Source organism: Geotrypetes seraphini, chromosome 1, assembly GCF_902459505.1.
Source record: "Geotrypetes seraphini chromosome 1, aGeoSer1.1, whole genome shotgun sequence".
In the NCBI taxonomy this organism is placed as follows: Eukaryota; Metazoa; Chordata; class Amphibia; order Gymnophiona; family Dermophiidae; genus Geotrypetes; species Geotrypetes seraphini.
The window spans coordinates 351,833,429-351,848,808 of record NC_047084.1 but is presented as its reverse complement, the minus strand read 5'-3'; the positions used below and the strand labels follow the sequence as shown (position 1 = coordinate 351,848,808).

At 43.0% G+C, this 15,380-nt stretch overlaps 1 protein-coding gene across 2 annotated transcripts in view; it reads right to left on the bottom strand.

Moving 5' to 3' along the window:
* Nucleotides 1-2,620: 2,620 nt before the first annotated feature.
* CCNG2 (cyclin G2) overlaps nt 2,621-15,380 on the bottom strand; it is a 33,041-nt gene continuing 20,281 nt past the window's right edge. The window contains exons 4-8 of one of the 2 annotated variants that reach the window (XM_033964036.1): nt 9,795-10,045; nt 8,092-8,170; nt 7,717-7,815; nt 5,499-5,704; nt 2,621-3,534 (exon numbers count right to left, since the gene is read on the bottom strand). In XM_033964036.1, coding sequence (XP_033819927.1) covers nt 3,402-3,534; nt 5,499-5,704; nt 7,717-7,815; nt 8,092-8,170; nt 9,795-10,045 — 768 coding nt within the window. In that variant the 3' untranslated portion in view covers nt 2,621-3,401. Of the gene's footprint in view, nt 3,535-4,456; nt 4,609-5,498; nt 5,705-7,716; nt 7,816-8,091; nt 8,171-9,794; nt 10,046-15,380 lie in introns of those variants that run through there. The other variant, XM_033964046.1, reaches the window with a different exon arrangement.

Sequence of the window (15,380 nt, the reverse complement as noted above, 5' to 3'; positions counted from 1 at the left end):
CTCTTCTCCATGCCCATCATTTCCCCTGCTTCTGTATACCTGCCTCTGTCTCTCCCTATTTTCCCTCCCTTCCCTATGTGCTCATTATTTCACTCCCTCTAACTTCATCCCTTTGCTTAGTTCAACATCTCTTTCCATTTTCTCTTCCCCAGGTGCAGCACCTCTCCATTCCCTCCAGATCCAGCTGATCCCTCCTGATCCTGCAGATCAAGTATCTCTCTCTTTTTCCTACTGGTCTACCCCCCCCCCCCGGGTTCAGAAGCAACCCTCCTTGGTCTGGCACCTCTTTCCCTTCCCTCCCATGCTCCACTCCCCCCCACACCTTATGCAGCTGATCCTCATAGGCCTGCTCCTGACCTTTACTTTGCCAGTTCTACCTTCTGATGCAGATGGGATCAGACCGATATCGTGGTGACAAACTTTGTCCCCATGTCATTCTCTACTCAGTAACCTCTAAAGTGGATCAAATATAGTACCCACAGAACAAGGGCTGCACATGCACAATATGTATGTTTCTATATACATTCTCACACCCATTCTACTTTTTCTATAGACCTAACCAAGAACTTAACTATCTGCTACATTCAAGAAAAGTGAGTGAATTAAAAAGATTTGTTAAAAATTTATTTTGGATGTTGAACCGAGGCTTGTAATACAAAACAAGTCTAATATACAATATTATATCAAATGACATATGCAATAAATTACTATCTACACACTATAAATTTTATAGCAGATGAAGCCATGTACAGAAAATGTTACATATATAAAAAATAACAGTATCTTTTCTGTTCTTTACTTGGCTTAAAAAAGGTTTATGTACATTTTTTTTTTTTTATTTACACTTTGTGCATTTTCTTAAACAAGTTTGTATACATTTTTACATTAACAAGGCACACATACTTAAATCATTAATTTCATAAGATTCTTTAAGAAACCCCTGACAATCATCATCTAGGATTTTTCACATTTCATTACTTGGCATGTTTTTACCAGCAGGATTTCTGGATTATCAGTTCTTTTCCGGACATTTCAAAATATTAAAGCATACAGCAATATTTAACCCCCTCCCCCTCCAAACAACGTATGTATACCAAATTTCACATTTATCATGTAATTCTATACAGCATGACATCGTCTTGGTGCTAAATTTTTACAAATGAGCATATAAATATCCGACTATAAGGTTTGTTCAACTAAAAGTTATTCAAAATGTTTCATGTATCTACGGAATGTTTTCTTTGCACACACTAAAATTCAAAATGTTAAAAATGCTGTTGATCTAGCATCAAACACACCAATCCCCTCTTTTACTAAGGTGCACTATGCTTTTTAGCACACGGTAAATAGTGTGCACTGAATGCTAACGCGTGCATGTTATCCTATGGACGCATTAGCGGTTTGAGCACTCGTTGATTTAGTGCGCGCTAAATCACTTATCGCACCTTAGTAAAAGAGGGCCCAAGTCTTCTTTCAGAAAAAGATTGCAGCAGCTGTGAGACTACACAGAAATGAAGTTGGCTTGCTTTCAAATGCGCAAAAAAAAGAAAAATCAAATATCCTCATTTGACAATTTATATGCTTTTTTAGAATCTTCAGAAGTGGCTGTTGTCAGCCCAACACTTCATGCTAACAATAACAACTAAGGCCAACTAACACCTCCTCACACATCCATAAAACAATCTTATTTGAAATTTCATAACCTCTTGATAATGTACATATTTAGATCTTGAATGAATTTCTCTTCTCATTTATTAAAAAGAAAAACACAAAAATGTATTTTTTAGGTATTTATATTCCGCCTATCAAAGTTATCTAAGCAGTTTACAAGCAGGTACTCAAGCATTTTTCTTAACTGTCCCGGTGGGCTCACAATCTATCTAATGTACCTGGGGCAATGGAGGATTGAAAGACTTGCCCAGAGTCACAAGGAGCAACAAAGGATTTGAACCCACAACCTCAGGGTGCCAAGGCTCTAGCTCTAACCACTAGGCCACTCTTTCCTGCAACTGGCTCTCCTGCAGTTTATACAATTTTTTTGTTTTCCCTTTCTAATAAGCTGAGAAGTTAATTTAGGCCCAGATTCTCTAAACGGCGCACGATTGCCAAGTTAATCACACAACGGCGCCATTTAGAGAATCCGAGCCCTAGGGAAAGACAGGCGACAAATATAGGCCAGAGTTTCTAGGCCTACATTTCCAGCGCCTACCTTTGACCTGAAATCGTGCCTACGGCACCTAACGCTACTACTGGTGTAAGCCACACCTACAGTGCTGTTAGGCACTGTAAAGCACCTACATAGGTGGTGATTCTGACGCCGGTAGGTGCCTTGAAATTTGTTTTAAAAAGGTCTTTTAAACGGCGTTTTGCTCTTAATATGGGCCTTAAAAGTCAAACATGCATTATCAAGCGCTTATGAAATTTAAGATTGTTTTATGGACGTTTGGGGAGGTGTTAGTTGGCCATAGTTGTTAGCATGAAGTGTTTGCTGACAACGGCCACTTCTGAGGCGTTCAAAAAAAAAAAAAAAAAAAAAAAAGCATATAAATTGTCAAATGTAGGATATTTGATTTGTTATCATTTTTGTGTGATCCTACAGCAATAGAATTTGACCTATAACTAGCTACAAATAAAAGACAGATAAGTATGAACTATAAAAGGATTTGGGGTTAGAAAGAATACTGCAGAAAGCAACTGTGGCAAGCACAAGCATGATAAAGTATCAAATAAGAGCCCCAGTGGTGTGCAACCATACTACTGAATGGGAATGCTGGATTATATTCTGGATTTAGTGCCATTTATGCTCCCTTTCCCATAACCACCACTTATATTATAAGTCTTTAGAAAATGGGATTCTTGTTTATTTACACTGGGGATTCATTTGCTGCTTCCTGGCTTTGAAGCAACTATACCCGACCTCTGGTGTATGCATAGTATGTTACAAACAGAAACAGACTATACCCCCATTCATACTAAACGCACAATACTAAGCATATTAGATGTTTCACTTAAAAAGTCCTCTTCAAGAGATCTGCAACCCAAACTGTAAAAGCTGAAGTCTGAATTTGTTCACGATTCATTTCATAACAAGAGTACATTCGCACTAGCCAGAAAACAATGTAGTGAAATGGGAAAAATAAAGTCCACTGGTATTTGCTGGAAGTGTATACTATAACGACACTACTTGCAAGACATACTTTCAATTCTGTAAATGCTTTAGTACAAATAAAGTGATTAGATTTATAAAATGAACAAGGATTTAAAAAAAAATGTAAGCAGCTTTCTTAACCGTTACAAGATTCCACGTCAAAGCTAGCCATTAGAGGAAACGAAATGAGTGCTATAAAAAGGGACATGGGTGCTTGCTGAAGTTCCAAGATGGGATGAAGGTAATTAAATGGCTAAACTTGACAAATGAACGTGCGAAGCTTGGCTCTAGGTTTGAAACTCTCAAAGAAGGAGCCTTCACTGTCACTGGGCGGAGAGCTGCTTAAGCTTTCTTCTCCACAGCTCATATCTTCACAGGAGTCCTCACTAAAAACACAAACAAACCACAAAAGAAACATTTATCACAATTTACAATCATCCATGTTTCCAGTCCAAGGTGTAAAACTGAAAAGGTCAGGCCAGAGCAAGAGATTAGGAAACACATTCCATCAACACTACTTTCACAAAAGTACCGAAATTGTTCAGAGTCATTCTGGATGTCAGCCTGATTTTACACTAGTCTAGTCCCTGGGGCACCTGTCTCCAATTAGGTTAGTTTTGTGCATAACATAGCAATAATAAATCTCAATCCTAAACCAAGGTTTTGTTCAGTATGATATGCCTCTCAAAATTTGTTCCATGGCTGTTCTGCCTTTCTTATCTTTGCAAACCTAAAGGTTAATAGGTTAAATGGGCTTGACACTTGGGGAGCAAGGGGGGGACCGCACAAAACATTTAAAATTTTTTTTTTTCCTCCTGTAGGCTCATGACAAAAGCCTGTTCTGGACCGACCACAGATCCAGTTGCTATTGACCTCTATTCTCCCCCTCCCCCAGAGCCATCTGTTTAGCCAGGTCATATGGAAGCCTGTGTCCCTGTTTGAGTGAAGGCTCCATAGTCCCAACTGCCTTCCTTTTCTATGCCAACAGTGTCCAGTCAAGTCACAGCCTGGAATACTGTTAAGCAAGATAGAGCAGACAACTACAACATTAGATGTTCTTTCTGCAAGAAAACATTTTTTTTAAAAGTCTCTCGGTTACCAGGAATATAATTTGCAGGGCCAAAGTAATATTTTGGCTGCCTGTAATTAAGAAATTACATCTTTAAAATGCTTAACTTTTTTTTTTTTTAAATATCTTTATTCGTTTTTACATTATGCAAACAAGTGTACAATAATTCAAGTCATACTATACATTCTTCACTTGAAACTCTACATTCATTTTATACCATAAACTATCTCCCCTCCCTCCCTTTCCATATATTACCCCTCATAATGTCATTTAAAAAATGCTTAACTTTTTAAAATGTAGCTGGGTCAATATTCAAGCAGGTTATGCATTTGCCAGTAGGCAGCAAATGGGTCATCATGCTGTTTAAAAACAGCTCAAGAGCCACATACATCTGTAAAATTAAGGAGGCGTGTAAGAGGAGAGGCAGAAAAGCAGTATCAGTGACTGAATAATGCTGCTGGATAACAGACCTAACTCTAAATGGATCAATATTTGCACGATCACAACTGTGTATATTCAGTGTTGTTACTTAATACAAATAGTCAGAAATGCTATTCATGCAAGTTAAGTGCTACTGCTGGTGGTGACCATGCCGCCTCTGGGACTTCAGGGCCTTGGCTCCCTGTGAGCCACACTCAGGAGTGTCTACTTGGACCTAGTACACTAGCTGGTCACACAGCACTGCCACCAACACATCCATGTTGGTTGTAGCAGATTACTTTTCCTCAGCTACACTATGACAATGCAACTCTGGGGTTGCCAGAGCCTGGAATTCAAAAGCCATGATACTTAATGCTGATGACTCTGTCTCACTGCATCTGGTCAGGAAGAACCGATGTTTCAGCCATCTTTAAACCCAACCAGATAATTTTCCTTTCAATGGGGGTGGGGGGGAAGAGATCAATTTATTTTCCCATCAAAATTCAAATTGGTGACCAATGAACTTTCTTGCCTCATTCACCTCAAGCTCTAACCAATTGGGTTTGAGGACCCACTAAATATAAAGACAAACTGCAGACCTCAAAGCATACCCTGAAGAATGCAACAGCATGATGGCTGAGATGTCTGTTCTACCTGACCAGATGCAGCAAGACCCGGAAAGCTGCAACAACCATTATACCCATGTTTCATGTACAGTCATTGAGAATTCTGAAAACCAAGCAACCCGTGGAACGGAATCGCCAAAACTGCTTGAAAGCCTTTGTGTAATATCTCAGTCCTAGATCTTCACTACAAGAATTCAAACGCTGGAAGGATAAAGTTAACAAAAGAGCATCATACCTTTCGCTTTCACTGAAGCAGCTGCCTTCTGGAATAGTTGGAAGCTCTGGGACACTGTAGTAGCTATTGTGAAGATTCTGCGCTGTACGTCTTGAAACAATCCAGACCAGCTTTTTATGATCAGGTTTACTGCATTCAGGAGACGAATAATCTGCCAAGCATTTTGCTACCAACTCTCTCCAGTATACCAAGTCTGTGTCATTTACCTAAAGAGAGAAAATATTAAGAGCACTTTTTTATTTTAGATCCCTAGACTACTGGTCTCTAGTCTGGGAATAAGAGTGATGAGATTTGACAAATCAGAATTTAAAAAGAATCAGCAGCTTAAAAAGTGAAACACACCGAGGCCCAGATACACTAAAGCCAGCGATCCGTCGCTAAACCTGTTTTAACAACTTTAGCGACGATCGCATTTGCCGACCCAATGCAGAAAACAGCTCACCGCCTGGTTTTCTGCACAATCGTTCATTCCCCTATCTGACCATGCAAATAAGCTCATTAATATTAAAATGCCATGTAAACTAGTAGAGCGATTGATCTCTAACATGGCTTCCGGATGCACTTTAAAAAAAAAAAAATAATTTTTAGTGATCAAAAAAAACAAAACAAAACGACCAATCGTTTACTTGTCTAACCTTTTTTTTTTAATAATGGGCACAGATGCTATGCCTGTTACACAAGCACAATATCTGCCCCATTAGGGAAAAAAAAAAGAGCCCCCCCCCACCATGAACTGGCACCAGGAACTGACCCCCCACCACCATGCAAGTGAAAACAGAAGGAGGCATGCCCACTTCTTCCTACCATTCTGACTCCACCTCCCCCACACAAGAAAAAATGGCAGAAGGGATGCCCACTCCCTCCTGCCATGGTGATTCCTCCTCCCCCCCCCCACCTGCAGAAGTGAAACAGCAGGGGAGATGCCCACTCCCTTCTGCCACTGGAGGTCCCCCATACCTCTTCCCCCCCAGTACCTTTTCAGAGAAGTAGGAGAAGGAAATCTTAGTTCGTCCCACTTGTAGGCCTGCCAATCCAAAATGGCGGGCCTTTCCCTCCCCAGTTCATCATGTGATGCATGGGGAGGGTGGTCAACATAGCAGGAAGGAGTGGGCATCCTTCCTGCCATTTTTGTCTCTTGGGGGGAGGGGGGCTAATGGCAGGAGGGAATTGCCATCCCACCTGCCGATTTTTGCTAGCGCAGTGGGAGGGGGGATTCCCGATGCAACGTCCATCTGAAGGCCGTCATCAGTGGGGTTGGGGGCTTTTTCCCCTTTTTTGTGTTTAAACAATTTTTATTGATGACAAAACCACTTACAGTACAAGAAAACACCATTGTCAACACAGTGAAAATGTTACACAGAGAAAAGAATACCACATTCAAAGTCATCACATTTTCAGGAAACAACTGAAGGGGAAACACTACCGGAAAAACAATGCATAATTCTTTTTTTTTTTTTAATGGAGCAGATATTGTGCATGTGTAACACGCACAGCATCTGTGCCCATTTTAAAAAAAGAAAGAAAAAAAGGCTTCCTGCCCTGAACAGCCGAGTGTCAGGATGCTTTCCCCTGCCTCTCAGCTGTTTGGGCTTCTCCTGCCAGCTCTGTGCATGTGTGAGAGTCGCTCTCACAGCAATCAGAGGGCAAAGTCGGGGATTACAACGAACATCTGCGTGAATCATTTGCATGCAAACTTCTTAGTGCATCAATAGCTCTTTCTGAATTGGCCAAAAAATAAAAAAATAAAAATAAAATCGGATTGGAGCAGACCCACACAGTCTTACCAATCCTCTTAGCGCATCTAGGCCTGAATGACTTGAGACTAAAATGTTTCTAAAGTTAGAAGGAAGGCAGAAAAAGTAGGTGAACAAGAGATATGGCTTCAGATACTAATACTTTTTCCTACTAAAAAGGGGGGGGGGGAGTTTTATGGGAGAAGTGTTATTTTACCGTTAACCTTGGGTTATTAACTAGGTCTGCGACTTATGCAAAAATAGCACAAGTTGGTAATAAGTCCACATTGATAACTACACTCTTAAATGTAATGTTTAGAGGGAAATGATAAGTGCCAAGTTATTCAAAGTAACTTCAAGACTACTGTACATGTTGACATGTAAAACAACCTGTAAATTGCAGAATATGGTACAGATAAGTTGTGCAATTTTCTGACCAATTTGAAGCATAAACATGAAAGTTACAGCAGAAAACATACACTTACTTTGGAGTGCTTTTGAACATGAAGAGCAATTTCAAATAATTCTATTGATTTTAAAGTCTCCACTTCAAGAGTGAGAAGGCACAGGGCTAATACTGAGGGCTAGAAAAAAAAATCATATATTAAGACATGTAAAAATCAATTACATTGAGTAATATAGAATGTTTTAAAAGTGTTTAGAACAGGGATCTCAAAGTCCCTCCTTGAGGGCCGCAGTCCAGTCGGGTTTTCAAGATTTCCCCAATGAATATGCATTGAAAGCAGTGCATGCACATAGATCTCATGCATATTCATTGGGGAAATCCTGAAAACCCGACTGGACTGCGGCCCTCAAGGAGGGACTTTGAGATCCCTGGTTTATAACATGTACATACATACCTTTGCCTTAGAAAACATTAGTCGACAGCTGCATGCTTTCAGCTGTGCTTCCAATCTGTCCAGACTCAATACTTCTTTCCTAAAAAAATGAAAGGAAACAATATTTACACAAGGGAAAAAAAATACCCCCCCCCCACCTGAGACAGCAAATGAGACCTTGTTACTCCAATTTCTTAATAGATTGAAAATTATTGTAGATTTGGGGAAATGCCTAGTGTCTCAAGAGTCAGAGAATTTGTCACTTTATGCAAGTTGGTTCTTCACAGAATCAACTCTACAAAAGCTGCATGTTCACTCCTTAAAAATATCATCTGGTCTTTTGGCATTTCTCAGTTAATAAAAGACCTTGCTTCAATGGTTAGTTTCCTGATAATAACTAAGGGCCTGTTTTATCCCTTGCATGCAGAACAGAGGTACAAAAAAAAAAAATTCCCTTGAAGTCAGATTTTACTAAAAGCAACATTGGAAGAAGTCAGGTTTCAGCACATCCTGGCAACAGACTGAACTTCTAAGATCAAAATTAAACATTCCTAGACGAGAAATGTTAACCAAGTACCCACATCTGTGTGATGTGTCCAGGATCACAAAGGATTTCCCAACTACCCCGATCTCCTAGAATTCAAATATCATTTCAGACTGCACATATTAAGAGGGGGCAGAATCTCTAAATATTATATCAGATCCCTGTACACTATGTTAAGAATAGGCCACGAATCTTACGAGTTTAGCACAAGGTGGCTCTTGGGACAATTTTACGCAATGCAGAATTCTCCACCTGTGAATTCTGCAAAGAACAGGCATTGGTGGCTCTCTTTGAGCCCTCTCCCCATCGCCCACAGAAATGCAGCAAAAAGTGGTGGTGGCAAGTAGCTGCAAATTGGGCCACATCCTCCTCCTCCTGAGCATGACTAGTCATTTGACTATGCAGAAGCTGGCACAGTTTCCAATGAACAGCTGTGACCGCACAGTGCGAAGAAGAGGTAGCCTAATTTGAAGCCATTCACTACCACTAACTCTTGCAGTACAATCAGAGTGAGAAGGAAGAACAAGATAAATGGGTTAAGTATTGCTAGGAGGGTGGGATGGTTGGAGAGCCAATTTGAGTGTGTGCCACTGGTGTGGGTGGGGCAGTTCAAGCTGAACGTGTACCATGGAGAGTGGGGAGAGCAACAATGAAAGCTAGTGTTGTGTTTGTAGGCAGGAGAAAGAATGGAAGCAGGGTATGTATGTGCCTGGCAAAGAAGAGGTGTGGGATTAAGAGGGACATAAGGAATTAATCATCTTACTGGGAGTTAGAGGGAGCTGGAGAGGCATGAGCGAGGGAAACAACAGGGGGAGGATTTTAAGCCTTACAATGGAAAAGTTCTGCACAAAACACAACACAGCTAAGCAAAATTTAAAAAGTTTTTCCAGAGTTCCTCTACCAGTAATCACTGCCATTTCTCATGATGTCTGCTTACACAATATAGTACAAAAATACATATATCTTCATATGTTAAACTTTACAGGGTGGATAAGTGATATTTTTGGATATTCACCGAATAGTAGATAATGGAATCAAACCAGAATTCTCAGGCTTAATAACTGTGCACCAAACAAAAGCTATGTGGGCTGACCTACACAGTTTCCGTGCCAATTAAACTGATGAGCAATGAATGTGACACTTAAGTCTAAAAAAAGGTTTGCTCTCAGCTTACACTCACCTTTTTAAGGTATGGCACAGCACAATGCTATGATACAAGTGTAAAAATGTTAAGGCAGTAGTAGCTTTAAACTCAAAGTGCAGTTTATCAGAAATGATTTTTTCCATCCTTTTCATGTCGGACACCGTGCATTTGCACTGGCTGATACGAATGACATCATGTGTTGATGGTATATTGCAGTCTTCTTCGACTACTCGAGCAGCTAACTGAAAGCAAGAGATTCCAATGCATGCCAAATGTTTAGGCTTCACCTAAAAACAAAATCATCCAACAATTTTGTTACTAATGCGGCAAGAAATAAGCGTTATCATTGATATTTGGCAAGAAATAAGCGTTATCATCGATATTTGGCAAGAAATAAGCGTTATCATCATTGATATTCGGCAAAGTCAAAAATATATCTAAGCGGTTTACAATAAATACCAATAAGGATAGGTGAAAATACAAAACAGATGTCTACAAAAAGATAAAAGTACAATCCATTCTTTATAATTGACAATAGAACAATATATTAAAGAAAAGGGGCGGGACACCATAAGGATGATGTGAAATACAAAACACATGTAAACGTAAAAAACTTTAACTGGTAGCTGTCTGTGGCAAACAGCCAATGGTAGCTGTAATTTGGGGATATTAGTCCAAAAGGAAGGCTCAATTACAGACGTACTTTGGCAAATGACAATCATGAACAGATGTAAAAAGGTAATCCATTACACAACACTGGGCTACAACCTGAAAATAAGAACGATGAACGTAGTTTAAGCCAATCTTCATGCAAATTGAACCTCAAGTAAATATTGCCGAGAATGCAGAGATGTGATTGAATTGTATAAAGTAAGCGCATTACATAAAAAAATTAGGGAATAATAATAACAGTTTCAGGAACAGATATGTTTTAGGCGTTTCCTAAATTCCCCATAAGAAGTAGGCGTAAGCAATTGTTCTAGATCTTTACCCTATAGTGCTGCCTGATGTGAGAAAAGGTGTTGATGATGTCTTTAAGTTTACATCTTCTAACTGGAGGGGAAACAAAGTTCAAATGTGTAAAGAGCCTTTTGAGGCAATATAAGGATTTTGAATGGAATGCAGAAACTAGCAGCCAAAAGTTCCTTAGATAGTAAGTAAGATCATGATAATCATCCAAAAGACTTTTTTACTGGGTGACTTTTTTTTATAGATCGCACATTCTTGAAAGGTGGAATTATTCATACCTGTTCATTTCCTTTTCTTGAGACCTGCTAGACCTGTTCAGATCAGTGGGTTATGACACCATAGCAGCAGAGGTAGACAAACTGAAACTTTCCAGTGACATCACTGACATAAGAACTGGTACATTCTGGAACAACTCGGTATACTGGATGTCAGAGCCCAAGAATGCACAGGCAAAACTAAATATATAAACACAACATCCAACACCATCCAGGGATCTCTGTATTATGCATAAATTTCTTAGATATATATTGTGAAGTCCATATCCGCCTCAGCAGAACTTGGGTCATAGATCCTGCTGTACCAGCATTCAACGTACACACAGTCCAACCCAGGGACCTAAACTGAGCCAGTCTTTATTTTTTCCCAAACTCAAAAATCCAAATGGGGCAAAATGTATAAACAACATAAAAAGTCTTAAAAATCCTCCTTAATCCATATAGACCACAGTTAATTCTTGATGTCCTTAAAGCTTTGTTGTCCTGTCCTAACCAGTTCTACTTATGGACTTTGCTGGGCTCTCTTTTAGTATGCTGCCTTGCACAGTTCTGTAGGCCCAAGCCCTCAAAATTAGTACACTTCTCTGGTTCACTACTGCTGTTTTACTACTCCTTTATATGTTTAAAGGTTTATTCTCTCTTTTTATAAAATAATTTTCCTATTGACATGGCTCACACTCTTGCGATGCCTGCTGTCTAACTCCCACTCCCCTCAAATACTATGGCACCCCCACCCTGCCAGCTGCTAGCAAAAGCAGTTTTATTATGTTCAGTCATGGGTTTTCTATTTACATAAATATCCAAAAAATCAAGAAAAGGATGCCCAAAATAAATCACAAAAAATTGCACCCTCCAAAATACAGGACAAAAAAGTCACCTTTCTTTACAAAAAGGGAGAAAAGACCTCAGTGTCTAATAGGGGCTCTTTAAGCTTCCCATATAGACAGGCTAGTTTTAAACAGAATTTAATCCTAGCAGACACATCCTTGGTCAGAAAAACTCCCAATTAGTAAGTGAACCTCTATTCTAATTTTCTAATAGTTTTATATATTTTCTTATAGTTTTATATATTTTTTAAAACTTTTCTTCAAACAACAATTGTCAAAAATAGAAGTCACTTATCTGAGCACTTCGATATTCAGGTGTAGTCCTGGAGTAAAGCAAGCAGGAAAAACTGCTCTATGGAAAAAAGCTATCAGTCAAAACATTCTTCCAAAATATCCAACAGGGGCCCCTGTTTCGCAACAAAATGCTTCGTCAGGGATTTGCTGTAAAACATGAAAGACACATTGTAGAAAGTTTTCAAAAAACTTGAGAAAACAAGCAGAAAAAGGATAGCTATACCCAGTGGAAGCGGGTGTGTGATCGCTGTGGGTATAGCTATCCTTTTTCTGCTTGTTTTCTCAAGTTTTTTGAAAACTTTCTACAATGTGTCTTTCATGTTTTACAGCAAATCCCTGACGAAGCATTTTGTTGCGAAACAGGGGCCCCTGTTGGATATTTTGGAAGAATGTTTTGACTGATAGCTTTTTTCCATAGAGCAGTTTTTCCTGCTTGCTTTACTCCAGGACTACACCTGAATATCGAAGTGCTCAGATAAGTGACTTCTATTTTTGACAATTGTTGTTTGAAGAAAAGTTTTAAAAAATATATAAAACTATAAGAAAATATATAAAACTATTAGAAAATTAGAATGGAGGTTCACTTACTAATTGGGAGTTTTTCTGACCAAGGATGTGTCTGCTAGGATTAAATTCTGTTTAAAACTAGCCTGTCTATATGGGAAGCTTAAAGAGCCCCTATTAGACACTGAGGTCTTTTCTCCCTTTTTGTAAAGAAAGGTGACTTTTCTATTTACATTACATTGATGTCTTCTATCCCGCTAATACCTTTCAGTTCTAGGCAGTTTACAACAAGAATTGGCCTGGGCATTCCCAGGGAGATTACAAAGTTAATAAATGTTGTATGTGTCAGGATCTGGGGAGGGTCGATCAGGTTTAGTTAGATCATTGGACAAATTTTTTGAATTGAATAGTTTAAGTTCTTTCCTGAATGTTTTGTAGTTGGGCGTCGTGCGTGGTCAGCAGATTGGAGAGGTGGTGGTCTAGTTTCGCTGCTCTGGTGGCTAATAGTCTGTCATATATTTTTTTGCTTTGCATGCCTTTGATTAGGGGGTGGGTAAAGTGTGCTTGAGGTCTCCTTGGTCTGGATGTGTTTTTCCTGATTAGGCGGTTGCTCAGATAGCTTGGTCCGTTTCCATTTAGGGCTTTGAATAGCCTCCTCCATTACCGTATTTTCGCGGATATAACGCGCACCGTTGTAAAACGCGCACAGGGGTATAGCGCGCAGAAATCACGATGATATGTACAAAAACTTTTCTATACCGCGCTCAGGCATATAACGCGCATGCTGCCCGACTCTCCTCTGGCCACCCCGACTCTCCTTTCGCTCTCCCCGACTCTCCTCTGGCCACCCCGATTCTCCTTTCGCCCTCCCCGACTCTCATCTGGTTGCCCCGACTCTCCTCTGGTTGCCCCGACTCACCATTCACCCGCCCTGACTTTCGGTGCACTGCCCCGCCTCTCCGTGCCTGTCCCCCTTGAAGTCCTGTCCCCCCTTGAAGGTCTGCCTGTCCCCCCTTGAAGGTCTGCCTGTCCCCCCTTGAAGTCCTGTCCCCATCCTGAAAGCCTGATGCCCCCCCTCGACGTCCGATTCTTCTCCCCCCTCGGCAGGACCACTCGCACCCCCACCCCGAAGGACCGCCGACTCCCCGACAATATTGGGCCAGGAGGGAGCCCAAATCCTCCTGGCCACGGCGACCCCCTAACCCCACCCCGCACTACATTACGGGCAGGAGGGATCCCAGGCCCTCCTGCCCTCGACGCAAACCCCTCCCCCCAACGACCGCCCCCCCCAAGAACCTCCGCCCGTCCCCCAGCCGACCCGCGACCCCCCTGGCCGACCCCCACGACACCCCCACCCGCCTTCCCCGTACTTTGTGTAGTTGGGCCAGAAGGGAGCCCAAACCCTCCTGGCCACGGCGACCCCCTAACCCCACCCCGCACTACATTACGGGCAGGAGGGATCCCAGGCCCTCCTGCCCTCGACGCAAACCCCCCTCCCTCCAACGACCGCCCCCCCCTCAAGAACCTCCGACCGACCCGCGACCCCCCTGGCCGACCCCCCCACCCCCCTTCCCCGTACCTTTGGAAGTTGGCCGGACAGACGGGAGCCAAACCCGCCTGTCCGGCAGGCAGCCAACGAAGGAATGAGGCCGGATTGGCCCATCCGTCCTAAAGCTCCGCCTACTGGTGGGGCCTAAGGCGCGTGGGCCAATCAGAATAGGCCCTGGAGCCTTAGGTCCCACCTGGGGGCGCGGCCTGAGGCACATGGGCCAAACCCGACCATGTGTCTCAGGCCGCGCCCCCAGGTGGGACCTAAGGCTCCAGGGCCTATTCTGATTGGCCCACGCGCCTTAGGCCCCACCAGTAGGCGGAGCTTTAGGACGGATGGGCCAATCCGGCCTCATTCCTTCGTTGGCTGCCTGCCGGACAGGCGGGTTTGGCTCCCGTCTGTCCGGCCAACTTCCAAAGGTACGGGGAAGGGGGGTGGGGGGGTCGGCCAGGGGGGTCGCGGGTCGGTCGGAGGTTCTTGAGGGGGGGGCGGTCGTTGGAGGGAGGGGGGTTTGCGTCGAGGGCAGGAGGGCCTGGGATCCCTCCTGCCCGTAATGTAGTGCGGGGTGGGGTTAGGGGGTCGCCGTGGCCAGGAGGGTTTGGGCTCCCTTCTGGCCCAACTACACAAAGTACGGGGAAGGCGGGTGGGGGTGTCGTGGGGGTCGGCCAGGGGGGTCGCGGGTCGGCTGGGGGACGGGCGGAGGTTCTTGGTGGGGGGGCGGTCGTTGGGGGGAGGGGGTTTGCGTCGAGGGCAGGAGGGCCTGGGATCCCTCCTGCCCGTAATGTAGTGCGGGGTGGGGTTAGGGGGTCGCCGTGGCCAGGAGGGTTTGGGCTCCCTCCTGGCCCGATATTGTTGGGGAGTCGGCGGTCCTTCGGGGTGAGGGTGCGAGTGGTCCTGCCGGGGGGGGGGGATGTATCGGACGTCGGGGAGTCGGCCGGGCAAGAGGGCTTGGGCTCCCTCTTGCTCCGATCGTGGATGCGGGTGCGGGTGGGAGCGCGTGCGAGCGGTCGTTCGGGGTGGGGGTGCGAGCGGTCCTGCTGGGGGGGTGAATCGGGCGTCGGGCGGGGTGGGAACTATGTTTAAAAACTTTTGTATACCGCGCTCAGGCATATAACGCGCGAGGGGTATGCGCGGTACGTAAAATCACGTATAACGCGCGCGTTATATCCGCGAAAATACGGTACTGTTCTACAAAAGGCACATC